Source organism: Thunnus albacares, chromosome 4 (genome assembly GCF_914725855.1).
Source record: "Thunnus albacares chromosome 4, fThuAlb1.1, whole genome shotgun sequence".
NCBI classification, from domain to species: Eukaryota; Metazoa; Chordata; class Actinopteri; order Scombriformes; family Scombridae; genus Thunnus; species Thunnus albacares.
In genome coordinates, this window is record NC_058109.1 from 9,130,833 (window position 1) to 9,146,091 (window position 15,259).

The 15,259-nt window shown below is 37.9% G+C and overlaps 3 protein-coding genes across 3 annotated transcripts; 2 read left to right on the top strand and 1 right to left on the bottom strand.

The window, feature by feature from the left end:
* The first annotated feature begins 522 nt into the window (after window positions 1–522).
* Window positions 523–1,526, top strand: LOC122981331 (enhancer of split mbeta protein-like). The gene is made up of 2 exons (XM_044350003.1): window positions 523–682; window positions 793–1,526. The coding sequence occupies exons 1-2, from the start codon at window positions 560–562 to the stop codon at window positions 1,123–1,125; spliced, it is 456 nt and encodes a 151-aa protein (XP_044205938.1). The 5' UTR covers window positions 523–559; the 3' UTR covers window positions 1,126–1,526.
* A 4,989-nt stretch (window positions 1,527–6,515) lies between these two features.
* On the bottom strand, window positions 6,516–7,729 carry LOC122981234 (transcription factor HES-5-like). The gene is made up of 2 exons (XM_044349879.1): window positions 7,620–7,729; window positions 6,516–7,509 (listed from the first exon to the last, which is right to left on the bottom strand). Exons 1-2 carry the CDS (start codon window positions 7,680–7,682, stop codon window positions 7,087–7,089), a joined length of 486 nt encoding a protein of 161 aa, XP_044205814.1. The 5' UTR covers window positions 7,683–7,729; the 3' UTR covers window positions 6,516–7,086.
* Window positions 7,730–10,778: 3,049 nt separating this feature from the next.
* On the top strand, window positions 10,779–12,186 carry LOC122981150 (transcription factor HES-5-like). Its single transcript, XM_044349709.1, has 2 exons — window positions 10,779–10,941; window positions 11,049–12,186. The coding sequence occupies exons 1-2, from the start codon at window positions 10,819–10,821 to the stop codon at window positions 11,466–11,468; spliced, it is 543 nt and encodes a 180-aa protein (XP_044205644.1). The 5' UTR covers window positions 10,779–10,818; the 3' UTR covers window positions 11,469–12,186.
* Window positions 12,187–15,259: the final 3,073 nt, after the last annotated feature.

Here is a 15,259-nt window from a genome sequence, read left to right on the forward strand (position 1 = left end):
TTGTCTTAAGTTTATTTCAAATGCCATGACTGTGAATCACACTGTTTTTGACATCTTGGAGTACTGTTTTGCAAAATGGTGAATTATTGATGAAAACAAAAAATTGAAGCCACTGTAAATGATCAATTCAAAATGGAAGATAAATGGCACAAGTTTCACTTGAAAAAGTCCACTTAGTTTTTACTTTGATTTTTATCCTACATGAAATCAAACATTACACCATGAATGTTATTCCCTCACATGTGTGATGGGATGATGAGCGTGTGCTCAGTCAAAGTCATTGATCTCAGCATCAGGCAGCAGATCTGCTCTCTACAGGGTCACCACTTTCCCAGATTCACACAGAGTCTCTCTCCATCACCCCCCCAGTCCTCCACCTGTTCCCCTGAGATCTAACCATTGTCCCCCAGGCATTAACAGCATTCAGCATGTTATATCCTCTTTTGTCTATATCCTTTATTGCGTCACCAAGCTCTCTGATTGGTTGAGAGTGTGAGAAACTTCAATCAGACTGAGACCCACACATTCATATGGAGATGTGGGACTATAAATAGGAGGGATGAAGCCAGCAGAGATCAGATTCTCTCTACAGAGACCTCTACAGCACAGAGATCCAGCTATGGCACCTACAATCATTGCAGCAATGACCAACTCTCAGGACCATCTGACTCTGACCCACAAGGTAAATTGAAGATTCATGATGACATCATCTTATCATGAGAGGTTGTTCTTTTTATGCTATCATTAAACTCCAGAGTAAGTTGATTAATGACTTTATTCTTCTTTCTGCAGCTCAGAAAGCCTCTGGTGGAGAAGTTACGCAGAGAGCGAATCAACAGCAGCATTGAGCAGCTCAAGTCTCTCTTGGGTCCAGAGTTTGTCAAACAGCAGCCAGACTCCAAGCTGGAGAAAGCAGACATCCTGGAGATGACAGTTTGCTTCCTGACACAGCTGCAGCAGCAGAATCAACAGCAAGGAAGACTGCTGAACCACTTCAACAAGCTGCAGTCTTCCTCTGATAAGAACCTGAGAGAGGCTGACTTCTCTCCTCTGAGCTCCACAGTCCAGACCAGCATCACCAAAGAGAAGAGTCCAGTCAACAGCGCCCTCTGGAGGCCGTGGTAGACTCATACAGACTGGAGACACTACCAGACAAACTGTGATGACCATGTTGGTCAAAGATTACTGGACTGAATTATTTGAGATTTAATTCACTTGTTCTTCTGTATACAGGAGGCTGATTTGTGTGTTTTTGTATTTGTGCTAGATGACATTTCCTAAGGAAATGACAGCAACAATATCTTTCAAGTGAAGAAAGAGCATCTTGTCATGCATGTAGCATGAACTCAATCTGATTGCATCAGCAATTGTTATTATTCCTTACTGTGCTTCATGTATTAGTAGTATATAATGCTATGGTAACATCTGTTACCTTTTGATTGGTATTGATCATCTTGATCAAAATTTATTATTATTAATTTTTATGGACATATTGTTATAGAGGACTTTACCTCACTTTGATCTCTACGATTACTCAGAACTGATCTATTGTAAGATCCACATGTTTATCCTTTTTTTCGATAAAAGGTTTTCTTAATACCTCATTGTCACAATCTTTCAGTGACACTGTCATGTTCTTTTAATGAACATTAGTTATATTTAGTGACTGCTTTTCACTACATTGTGAAAAGAAGACTTTGATCTGTTTTAAGGTCATTTTTTACTGTTTTGCTTTTGTTCATCAAGAGCGAATTATTCACTTTGTTCAGAAATGCTCTGAAAGAGCAGTTTGTAATCCGTTCTCAAATATTTGTATGTGTCTTTTATAAAGACAGCTGTTCCTTTACTCTCTCTGAGTACAGTGTGTTTTGTAGAAATCTACAAGTTGTTGTTGTGATGTATCATCACGTCTTGTTGGAGCTTGCAAACTTCATGTGGCTCTTTCTGCCCTATTGAATAAACAAACACTGCCATTTGAAAAATGTGTGTTCTTTTATATTACAGCTTCTTTATGATGTTTAAAAACTTTTTTTTATTGCAGTTTTCTTGGCCATCTGATTTAAGTTGTGATAGTTTCAGATAGAAGTTTCATACTTGTGGATGAACTTTTCATCTCAGTCTTGCTGCAATAATAATTGCCCCCATACGACGACCTTCTTATACAACACCTGATAAGATAAAGACATTTTAAAGAATACAACATGGTAGACAGATGACTGTTTTTGACATCTTTTAAACATATCTTCAGCACAACAAATACATTTATTTAGTTATTTAAATTATATACAGTTAACTTGACAATGAACTCACTAGTATTTGAAATTCTAATTAACCATCTCAATGAGAATTAGCATCAACCAGTGAATTAGTGTATTAATCAGCCAATCAATCAAACCTTATCCAAGACTGATGGATTTCTATCCATTTCTACTGTTTTGTTCTACACCAAAGAGAGACAGAAAAAAACAGTCAGAAAGACAAAGAGAATTAAATGTGTCATAGCATTACTGTTTACTCACTTTTTCAACAAGCAATTTACAAAAACATCATCTTGCACACAGCTCACAATATCAATAAACTTTTACCCCCTTTACCAGACTCATACTGCACACAAAAATTGTAAAAACACACCTCCACACCTGCTCGGTTGGTATCAAATAAGTTATTCTCAAGATAAAAAACAAACAAACAAAAAAATCAGCAATATCTTTATATGTACTACAGCACCACCTCGCTAATCATTTCTGTGTAGTGATTAATCCACTATGTGGTGAATTGTTGCATGTTTAACCCATAAATCTTTCTTCAGCTCCCAGACTTCCTGCAAAATACACCACATAAAAGATGTATTTTACTATGCTTAGAGTTGGTGGTGCATGTAGGAGGTCTATGCCAAATTTTAGTTAGCATTTACTACCAGAACTTGATCATCTGACCAAAATATCAGGGATAAAGTCAAGCAAGATCCATGAAATCATAGTCTATGATTTGGGATGTACTGGGCCCAGAAACCTTTTTTTCCAATTCCTTCCAGTCACCTATAGAGGTCATATTATTATTGACCCTTTAAAATATGTGATAGAAGTTTTAATTTTAGCAGCATCTTTGTTCATAAGCAATTCTTGCTGTCTTCTCTCTTTTTTTCTGAAAATACTCTATTTATTTTATCGCTTGTGATTAATGTGTAACACAGTGTGAAAAAATCTTTACTGACACAACTGGAAACTGACCACGTTGAGGTGGGTTTACCCTTCCTGCTTATCTCGTCTCCATCTGTCTCCATCTATCTGCTGTCTGTGTAGGGGCTCCGGTTTCCCACTTTCCCCTCCTCTGAGCTCCCACAGCTCCCTGCACAAGGCTGAACGTGCCCCAGTCACACGCCCTCCTCTCTCTCTGAGGCTGGGAGCCACACCGACACACGGCTTCCCACACTTCTGTATGCAGTCTGCTCAGCCGCACACACAATAGAAGTGTGTCTGCTTTCACAAAGCCTCAGGATGGTTCTCAGGCAGGGACAGGACAGAAGGCCACTTCACAGATAAACCATCTGGTTTGGCCGTAACTCACTGCTGGGAAACACAGAGTGAGAAAATATAACATTAGAACATTATTACAGCTTTTGGATCATTTTTAAAGAATGCTTTCATTCATATATTCTGGTATTGGAGTTTGATGATTATTTTCTTTAAATAAATAATCCAAAGTTTGGTTGTCAAGTGAATTGAACTCCTTTCCAGTTATTCCTAATGTAGATGTAACAGTGAGAGAGAAGGTGGGCTCTCTATTCATCTTCCATTTCATAAAAATGAAAGACTACAAATCAGAAGAGTTGTCTTTGCTGTGCATAAATATGTAGGATATTCTAACACCAATGAGAATTTTATTGTAATATTATCTTTTCTTTCCATCGCACGTTTTTACGCTCAGTGCCACGTCAGTTTATAGTTGGCATCAGGGTCGTGTCCACTTGAGGAAGAACATTTTCCCACTGACCTCATTGATCTGTGGCATACAGATAAAGCATCCCACCTGTTCTGTGTGACAGCCATTAAATTCACTCTATTGTCCTGAGCTCCGAGCCTCCTGATTGGCTGAGCGGCAGAGAGACCGCAGGATGAACAGCATAAATGCGGAGCGGAGACGCAGATGTCAGCAGAGACACCCTCTAACACTTCGCAAGCAACAGCAGAAGTTTCCAACGGCAGGAACAAACCATAAAATGGCTCTCTACGCAGACCTCGCTCTTCAAGACAGCATGAAGGAGCAGCTCTTTAGGTAAGTCACCAAACCGAACTGTCATTATTGCTGTGAACTCAGGCAACAGTAAATTAAATTTATTTATTTTCTACTTTCCATTAAATTGATGAACAAGTTAATAAAAGTCACAACTTTGCTTCTTCCAGGTGTAAACTCCAAATGTTGGAGAGGAAATGCAGCACCGGAGTGGAGAAACTGAAGGCTCTGATTGAAGAACACATGCAGAATGGGATCCCTGTTTCAGACATCCTGGAGAAAACAAAGTCCTTCCTCACCTTGAGAAAAGCCCTGCTGTCACACAACGGCTACTCCAAATACTCAAGGGACATTTTACGTGTGTTTCCTGACGCAGAGGAAGACCTGGCTCCACTGTGCTTTTAAAGCCCAACTGGAATGGACAATTGAAAATCACTGAAACTGCATTCAAATTGTTGCAGTTTGTCGATCTGTGAACGACAACAGATTTTATTGATGCCAACTGCATCTATGTGTTTTGATGTGTGCACAGACTGTGTGTTGAAAAATCTGCTGATTGTAGAGAAATGCATTATTTGCATCATGATAAGCAGATATACAGAGACTAATAAGGCTTGTTAGCTTTATTTAAAAAGTTTAGAGAAAATGTCTTTTTTGAGGTTAAAAAACCTGGATCTACACTCAGGATACTTTGGGTGTTCTGGGTAATTCCCCATATTTCTCATTTGATATGGTTTCATCACTCAGAGGAAGAAAAATGGATTCAGAGTTAAAGGCTAAGAAGTCAGTGACTGAGGAGAAGAATGAATAGTTAACTTGTTAAAACATGTTTTGCTGCTTTTTTGGATTTATGGTTCTAGTGGTTGCTTTTGTTTGAGCAAAACCACAGAAGATTAATCCAGTCTTTTAACTATGCAGACATTGGCTGCTGTGTTTTGTCCGATAAAAATATGAGCGTATGGGTGGACAGATAGAAGATGTTTTATTTCACCTGCAGAGTTTTTCCTGATTGACTTCAGTAAATTCTGTTTAAAATCTTATACCAAGCAGAATAATGTTAACCTCTTCTTCCTGTGAAAATTGTACTGCCTTGTTTCAAGGTATCATATTTTTTTTTTTAAAAAACCTACCTTTCTTCTGAAAAGGGCTTTGTTATTGTTTTATGTATGCTGTGTATGCATATGTTGTTTCGTTCATCAGTTTTGTCACCAAAATGGATTTTAAGTTGTTCTGGTGTTGCTGCAGATTCGAAGAAAATAAATATGTAAGACATATACTTTTTTTCATGTCACTTCCTATGAATCAATTGTGGGAATAACACCATTAAAATTTTCCTACCAAGGTTTGAAAAACAAATTATAACTTCAACCAGTGAAGTCATATTCTTGATGTATAATTAAGCTTTTAAGAATTTTTATTGTATTTTTTTCTGTGCCTTCTAGCAATATAATACATTTTAAACACTATGAATATGAGCAGTGCCTGTTCCATGACAAACCACACATCTATACCTCACTTAACTGCCACCATTATACAGATACAGGTGGCAAATTAAAGGATAAACCAACATATAAGAGTAGAGAAACATATTGAATGCATATGTTTCTGTGAAGGACATCCTGAATGTTTGATGAGTATGAAAATGATGTGAATTGTGTATCATGGCCTTTGCAGTCAGATCTCAGTTGAACAGCTATGGCACCATCTCCATCAAAACACCAAATAAGTGAATATCTGGTGGAAGAATAGAGGTGTTTATGTAGTTCCAGAGACAATATATGTTGAAGCTAAACTTCTGGAGCCTTGTGGAGACCCAACACCTCATTAAGACACTTTATCCTGGCTTTTCTGTTAAATTGTCAACCATTTTTTATGTAACACCTCATTTTGCATTGATTACAGACATCGTAGATGTGATGACAGCCATAAGCTTACAGCTGAAACAAACAGCTCTGCAACTGTCTAACTCATCTGGTTTACTATCCATAATATTTTTTGTGAGGTGGAATCAGTGTGTAAAAAAGACCCACTAATATGCTACTGGAGCATTTTGCCGCTCATTTCTTTTTTTTTTTTTTACGAAAAGTAAAAAAAAAGTTTACTGAAACATTTGGCTCAGTGTTCTGCATCTGCCAGCTGACTATATTATCTCAAACTATACAATACATTTTAAAATATGCAGTGGATTGAGATTTGGTGCTTTATGTCAAGTGAAATATGAGTAAATGATAAATATTAGACAAAGAAATGTTGTTGTTTTTTCTGATTGTTTTAATGCGCATCACTTGGTTTGAAGAGATACATTCATTTCGAAACATTTTCCAAACAACGAGCCCTTCATTGAAGGTATGAGTGCTGTCACTCACAGAGTTATAAAGCAGCACATTTGTCTTGATGAATTTTTTTTCATGCACAAATTTCATCTGCTAAAAATGCAGACTTAAGATATACAAAAATGCATCAGAATTAACATTTTATCAATCTGTTACGTGAATATCACATATAAATCTGAAACATGCTCAACATGAATAACAGTGTCTCCTAAATGGAGAAAAAGCACAAACATCATTGTCAGTGTTAGTAACAATATATAGGCATTCCAAATGGGAACAATAACGTTTACTTCACAGAGTAACTCTTGAATCAGAGGTATGCGGCTACTTTTGAAGTACAAACAGTAGCAAACCTGTTATCTGCAAATATCACAGCAACACTGAATCTAACCTTTACAAAAGGCAATTAAAATGCAGTAAAATATGCAATAACATGACCACAAGAAAGTGGAGGTTAAAGGTCCATCAGTACAACTGCTTGAACAATGTTTAACTCAGTTTTATACAAGTCCTCAGGTGTCTACCAAGGCCTCCACAGTATGTTGTTGACTGGACTCTTCTCTGTTGTGATGCTGGTCTGGACTGTGGAGCTCAGAGGAGAGAAGTCAGACTCTCTCAGGTTCTTATCAGAGGAAGACTGCAGCTTGTTGAAGTGGTTCAGCAATCTTCTCTGGGACTGTGTCTTCACCTCTTCCTTGGACAGGAAGCGCGCCACTTCATGGACACACCTGGAGTAGCCCTGATCCACAGCTGCTGACTCCACAGCTTGACGCTGCTGCTGCAGTCGTCTCAGGAAGCAAACTGTCATCTCCAGGATGTCTGCTTTCTCCAGCTTGGAGTCTGGCTGCTGTTTGAGGAACTCTGGACCCAGGAGAGACTTGAGCTGCTCAATGCTGCTGTTGATTCGCTCTCTGCGTAACTTCTCCACCAGAGGCTTTCTGAGCTGCAGAAAGAAGAATATAGTCATTAATAATCTTATTCTAGAGTATAGTGTTAGCATAAAAACAACAACCTCTCATGACAAGATGAAGTCATCATGAATCTTCAATTTACCTTGTGGGTCAGAGTCAGATGGTCCTGAGAGTTGGTCATTGCTGCAGTGATTGTAGGTGCCATAGCTGGATCTCTGTGCTGTAGAGGTCTCTGTAGAGAGAATCTGATCTCTGCTGGCTTTATCCCTCCTATTTATAGTCTCACATCTCCATATGAATGCGTGGGTCTTGGTCTGGCTTGAGTTTCTCACAGTCTCATCCAATCAGAGAGCTCAGTAAGACAATAAAGGATATAACCTGCTGAATGCTCTTATTGCCCGGGGGATAATAGTTAGATCTCAGGGGAACCGGGGGTGGTGGTGGGGGTGATGGAGAGAGACTCACAGAGCTCTGTGTGAATCTGGGAAAAATGGTGACCCTGCAGAGACCAGATCTTCTGCCTGATGCTGGGATCAACGATTTTGACTGAGCACACGCTGATCGTCCCATCACACACGTGGGCGATAGTGTGTGACAGACAGTGATATTAAAAGAAAACAAAAATGAAATAATGGTGACTGAACATGAAAATATTTCGGTTTCATATAAACCAAACTTATCAAACTTATGTATAAGCTTAATCATATTCACTGCAAGGAAGTAATCCTCTCTTGAGATGGCAGTCGTACAAAACTTTAAAGAAGTAATACTAGATCCAAATTCAGAAAGCAAAGGTACTTTTTAATAGTTTTAAAAATTGAAATTCCTTATCAACACCTAGATGAAGATGACTTGATCGTGTTTTAAATAAAATCTGATTGCAGCTATTAAAAATAACTATTAAATTCATAGTCTTATAGCACCATGACCAGCACCTGATCAATTCAGGAATGATTGCCTTTCATTGCTCCCGTCATAATAAACAGCCTGGAATGCACAGGAACAATTTGAATCCAAAGTAGGGGGGAAAAAAAGGGCTTTTGAATGTTCATTAATCCTTAGCATGTCTGCATTCCTCATAGCATTTTTACAAAAGCCTGGTAATGACGAGTCTTGGTGACAGGAATTCCTATTCAGAGGCAGTGAGACAAAACTCGTAAACTGACTCCATAATTAATGTGATGTGCAACCAGACACACTTCTTTTGTTCTTGAAGGCAGTGAATGGACAGAGTGTGGGAAACCAGAGAAAACTCACTCACAGAGCCCCTGTGGGACAATAGAGGCAGACCAGACAAAGACGTCTGAGAGGAGGTGGGGGGGGATTCTTTACTACTGAATTTTTAAATGTTTACATTTTTTACTCACTTAAACTGACAATATGTATATTTAGATCATATGGTTTATTTTTGTATATGTGTGTCATGTATATGTTGTGTGTTTTGTACATTTCATATTAGAAATCATGTGAAAAAACAAAAATTTAAAGGCTAGTATAAATTGAATTTATTAAAAGAAACTAAACTAAACTGCAATTGAAATACTACATTACGAAATTATTTAATCTTATTGTTTTATTTAACTTACAGTACTGCTATAATTATCTATTTATATAGTCATCACCATTCTCAAATTTATAAAACTAATTTTTAAACCATAAATTCACAGCCCTGATCCTTTAAGTAAGAAAATACATCGATTAAAGCTGTATTTAATCATCAAATCTGCACCCAAACACTATTTAGTGGATTGGTTGTTAGGCTACATCCCCAGTCAAAATATTTGTGTTTATTTCTCTTGCTCTCCTCTCTTAATTGAGGAGAGTGTCTAAACAACAAACTTTATCCTCAGGGGAGAGCAGAGAGCTGCTTGTGTGGGGATGAATTAGCATTTAACAAGGCACATGTCTATTGTCGGGAGGGAGCTCAGTCAATGGACAGAGTGTGGGAAAGCTGTGAGAGCAGAGTCACAGTCCAGTGTGATTAGCATCCTCAACCCCACCAGCACCTATTCTCCGAGGGGAGTTGGCACACTTCAGAGGAAGATTTTTTTTTTCTCTCTCCTTGTTTGCTTTTTTTTTTTTTTTTTTTTACTGTCTGTCTCGCTCTGGTGCCAATGCTCTAACTTTTGCCAACTTCATTTCCCCTCTGTTTAATGGGTCATCATTTCGATTTAAGATCTTTTGTTTGTTCCATTGGTGGATGCCAAACTGCCACAGCAATGTCACCCTTACAGCAAGGGTTATAAAGACTTTTGTTTTTCTTCATGTTTTGACATACATATACCTTTGTCTAAATTCCATGTATTTTAAGAAACCTGTAAATGAATTAACTAACCCAAACACAGAGATCTCCTTGTAGACTGAGGGAGCAGAAAAGAAATTAGTTGGACTTTCAGAACAAATAAGAACGATTTTAGAAAGACTGATATATCACCCTTCATTGTTGGACATCAGAAACCTCAACTCCAACTCTTCCGACTTCAGCTTCAACTTATAGAAAACTCTATTGCTGTTGTTCTTTTCCTCCAGATGGTTAGTGCTGTCACCACCATTCAAACTCCTTTTATGGTGCGTTGCTCACAGTTCACAGGATTCAGTGTGGGAAAGCCTGACTAACTCTTTACTCACTACAACAACCTGTCACAAGACAGACGGCACATCTGTTTCATCTGGACAGCTATCTGAAGTGAGGTTCATTCTACTGTTTTACTCAATGAATGCCTTGTTACAATACTGTATATGCATTAAACTGGTCTAATAGTGTTACTTGTATGATTGTGTTTTCTTAAAAGGCCTTCAGTACCTCGTCTTATTAATTAATTATGTTGGCTTCAACATAAAACATATTTTTAAAGAGATATACAGTTGGCTTTTTAATCATCTAAGTTAATTTTTTTTGGCAACAATGTCAACTCAGTTACCGCTGTTTGATAATTGATCTGACAGCACAAATGCAACAATGCTTCTAAGGTATAAAGGTGTTTTTAAAGTTGAGGACAATCTCCTTCATTCTCCCACATGTGTGATGTGATGATCAGCGTGTACTCAGTCAAAGTCATTGATCTCAGCATCAGGCAGCAGATCTGCTCTCTACAGGGTCACCACTTTCCCAGATTCACACAGAGCTCTGTGAGTCTCTCTCCATCACCCCCCAAGTCCTCCACCTGTTCCCCTGAGATCTAACCATTGTCCCTCAGGCACTATAACTGCATTCAGCATGTTGCATGCTCCACATGCCTTATTGTCTTATCAAGCTCTCTGATTGGATGAGACTGTGAGAAACTTCAACCAGACTGAGACCCACACATTCATATGGAGATGTGGGACTATAAATAGGAGGGATGAAGCCAGCAGAGATCAGATCCTCTCTACAGAGACCTCTACAGCACAGAGATCCAGCTATGGCACCTACAATCACTGCAGCAATGACCAACTCTCAGGACCATCTGACTCTGACCCACAAGGTAAATTGAAGATTCATGATGACTTCATCTTTTCATGAGATGTTGACTTTGTTCATGCAATAAACTCCAGAATAAGTTGATTAATGACTTTATTCTTCTTTCTGCAGCTCAGAAAGCCTCTGGTGGAGAAGTTACGCAGAGAACGAATCAACAGCAGCATTGAGCAGCTCAAGTCTCTCCTGGGTCCAGAGTTCCTCAAACAGCAGCCAGACTCCAAGCTGGAGAAAGCAGACATCCTGGAGATGACAGTTTGCTTCCTGAGACGACTGCAGCAACAGCATCAAGATGTGGAGTCAGCAGCTGTGGATCAGGGCTACTCCAGGTGTATCCAAGAAGTGGCACACTTCCTGTCCACGGAGGTGAAAACACAGTCCCAGAGAAGACTGCTGAACCACTTCAACAAGCTGCAGTCTTCCTCTGATAAGAACCTAAGAGAGGTTGACTTCTCTCCTCTGAGCTCCACAGTCCAGACCAGCATCACCAAAGAGAAGAATCCAGTCAACAGCGCCCTCTGGAGGCCGTGGTAGACTCATGCAGACTGGAGACACCAGCAGACAAACTGAGATGACCATGTTGGTCAAAAGTTAATATCAGAAACATCATTCTGAAATGTAATAGAGGTGTCTGTGCACAGTGATTTTATTCATCATTAAGTCCTATTGGACTGCTGTTTTCATTTTTGTCTGAAAGCATATTTTCAAAGAAAAGTATATTTTTTTTCTTTCTGAAAAAAAGAGAAGCACAACATTGTTTGTATTCTATGAATACTATATATTCTCTTATTGATTTCTCAATATAATTGGCCAGTAATGGCAGCATTAGAACACCTTCCTGTAAGTTCTTTAAGTCTTCTGTGTTAAGTTTAATGCAGTGACAGGAGTTGGCAAATCTTAGCTACTTTCTGGTAGTGTTTTTTCAGTGTGCATTTTTTATGTACTTGTATAACTTGTATATTTTACTTTGTAAAAAAAATATTGACCCATGTTGGGTCTTGCAGTAATCATTTCTAAACATGCATCTTGTCTCCTCTCAGTGCAAGAGAGTTTACCATTGTTTAGCTTGTTTTAAACAAATCTCCATCTTTTGTAAAGATGCTGAAGCTGTTCCTTCCACTCTATTTGAGTACATTGTCTTGAACTACAAGTTTTTGCTGTGATGTATCATCACCACTTTAGTGCCTCTTTGGAGACACAGAAACATGATGTGACCCATTTATTCTTTTTGAATAAAAAGTCATCAACTGAATCTTGAAATGTGCTATTTCATTCTTTATACTGACAAAAATCAACCTCATCTGAATGCAGTGGTGGTGCAGGCATTTATTGTGGTATGATATTGGATTGCATTACTTTGCTATTGATGTTGTCTCCACCCCCCAGGCTGGTCTGTGCATGAAATATAATTAATTCACAGTTGTTCACGTTGTGTAATGAAAACCTGAAAAATAATGAGCCTGGGACTGTGCAATCTACTGTGCATGATATTTGAAGTTATTGTATATATGGTGCATTGATTGAGAAAAGACCTTGGTTGAATCAGTCTATTCTATATACAGCATATATGCCTTAATGTGATACTGAGCTAATTTAGTGAAAATTACAAATTACAATAAATAATTTGTGTACTTAATTACCACCCATGATTCATAACAATACACATCCTTTCTTTGATTTTAAGGGGGGAAAATATCATTTAATACATTATTTCTTTAAGTTAGCGGGTATTTATAACTCCCAGACATTTAACATTTTAATAGACTTTTAACAATGGCAGAAAGGGGGTACAATACACAATTAAAATTAACTTTATTTTCATGAATTGTTGCATTTTTTACTGACAGAATTTGATCATGTTCTGTACACCATCACTGGTGAATACAAATCCAACAAAACAATACCACAATGATTTGTGATGAAGAATTCAATTTATGGGAGCAGTATGAGCTACTGTACATGTTTCATGTGTGCACTGTACAAAGATTAACCATCTCTTCTAATCATCCACAGGAAAAAAATTATTTAATACACTCAGGACTCAAAGTGTCTTGGATTTTTTAGTTATTGTTTACAATTGTTTGTACTGATATCACATATCTTGTCATGTTTTGATAACATATCTGGCATTTAAGCATGTGGTGCCTCTCTTGATCGCTGCATTCTTTTGAACAGATGAATTGGGCCAGACTGTGTATGTAATCACTGATTAATATACATTCTCAAATTCATATTCATATTTTTTAATTTCCAATAACTGTAAAGACCCAGCACCATGTGTGTCTTAGTCCTTTGCACTGAAAAGCAAACTGTGTTACGCTGTGAAAGCCAGTCTTGGTAGATACAGTTAAGTCGCTCAGATAGCAGACATGAAACCCCAGCAAAAGCATTTAAGGTGAGCGACACTCCATCCACAGCTGTCTTCCCTGGTGTCTCACAAGCTCTCTACTCTGGTCCTCTGGAAACTCTGTAATAAAAGAAAATGTTTTGTTAAGTTTAAAACTGATAGATAAATTATCAATAGACTGAGGTTGGTTGAAGTCAAGTGTCTCTTTAATTCAAACAGATCACATGTTACAGACACAGAGAGTGCACAGAGTCTTCATGGAGAATTCTGAAGAAGGAAAGAAATTCACTGGTTTATATTGGTGACCTTGGGAGGCACCTTTAGTTGTTTACAGATTCCCACCAGACCTAGACAAAGCTTTACAGAACTCTCCCTTCCACATGATATCCATATGACTTTGTCTTGCTGTAACCTGCGAGACCCTGCCGTCTAACACATAACCATACATGGTACACAATGCAAGGTACAGATTTTTCTATCAAAAACAGATGTCTTAAATAAGTAAATTCAGTGTGAATCCGTTAACTTAAACTTTTACTACTCATACCTCCATGCCCCTGAGTGCTGGTATGTCTTGCCAGCCTGTGACAGGTGAACAAAGTAAAAGAAGCCAGTGTGGTGGTACAAGTGAGTAGACCTGAAAAACATTGAGGCAAAATTCCCTAAAAAAGTCCTAACATACTGTCTGTCTACTCTTGTAGAGCCACATATGTAATGCTAAGTTGTGCACCAGCAAAGGTTTAATAAGGGAACTATAATATGACCCCCAGAAAATGGGGTTTTTCATTATACAACGTGAACAACTGCAAAGAATTATACTTCATGCACGGATCCAGACTGTAAAGGGCACATGTGACTCTATTATGGCTGAGTACTACCATCTAGTGGTTAGTTAGTTAGTTATGTGCCCTTCAATGCAGAAACAATTGGGAATTGCAGCAGTATCTGTGCACTAAAATACCTTGATCCCTTTAGTCCTCCCCTTTTGTTTGCCCTTAAATAGCTGTAAAACAATCTTATTTCATACTGCCTTATACTTACAATAATGTTGTTCTTTACTGTAAGTGTTGCTGGAGTGTTGACCTTCATACAAAACCACAGGAATACCACAAGTATCTCAAATTCAGAGAAGACAGTATTCAAGGCAATGAAAGTAAGTATGAGCAGATTTTGGTGGTGGAAGAAGTAACAGGTCAGATAAAAGTGGCAATATCACAGTGTAAAAATACTGTAAAAGTGCATTAGTTTTAGGAGAGTTATATCATTATACTGTATTGGATTAACATTACTGGTGCATTAACATGGATGCAGTATTTTAATGTTGTAGTGGTTGAGGTGGAGACAATTTTAACCACTTGGGTCATTTCAGAAACAATCATGCTTCATGTTTTATCAACTTAATCATAATCTGCAGTGACTAGTAACTATAGCTTTAAATATAGTGAAGTAACAAGTACAATACATTCATTTGAAATGTTGTGGAGCAGAAGTATAAAGTAGCATAAAATGGAAATACCTTACTTTAAATGTACTTTGTTACTTTTTACCACTGGCATCTTTACTGTGATTCCAAAAAGGATTCTAGGTAACCAACCATTATATCATCTGAAGTCCAATACCAGTAATATACAGTATATATACTGTATATTTAACATACTTCACAATTCCACTTGAAATGCCCACAATGTAGAAGTTTTCTATTTTTTACCAATTAATAGTTATTGTACCGAGATATAAAACATCCGAATAAGAAATTATGTAATAACCAAACAAACAAACAAATAAAAAAATGAATAAATACATTTTAAAAAAATCTAGTTTTAGCATTTCTGACTACGTTCACCGAGGCACCAAATGTTTATAAGAGTGAACAGACAGCGGAGCACTTTCTCCAGCAGACTAGTTCAGCCTCACTGTCACAAGGACTGATACAGGAAATCTTTCCTGCCCAAAACAATAACTCTCTACAATACCTCAC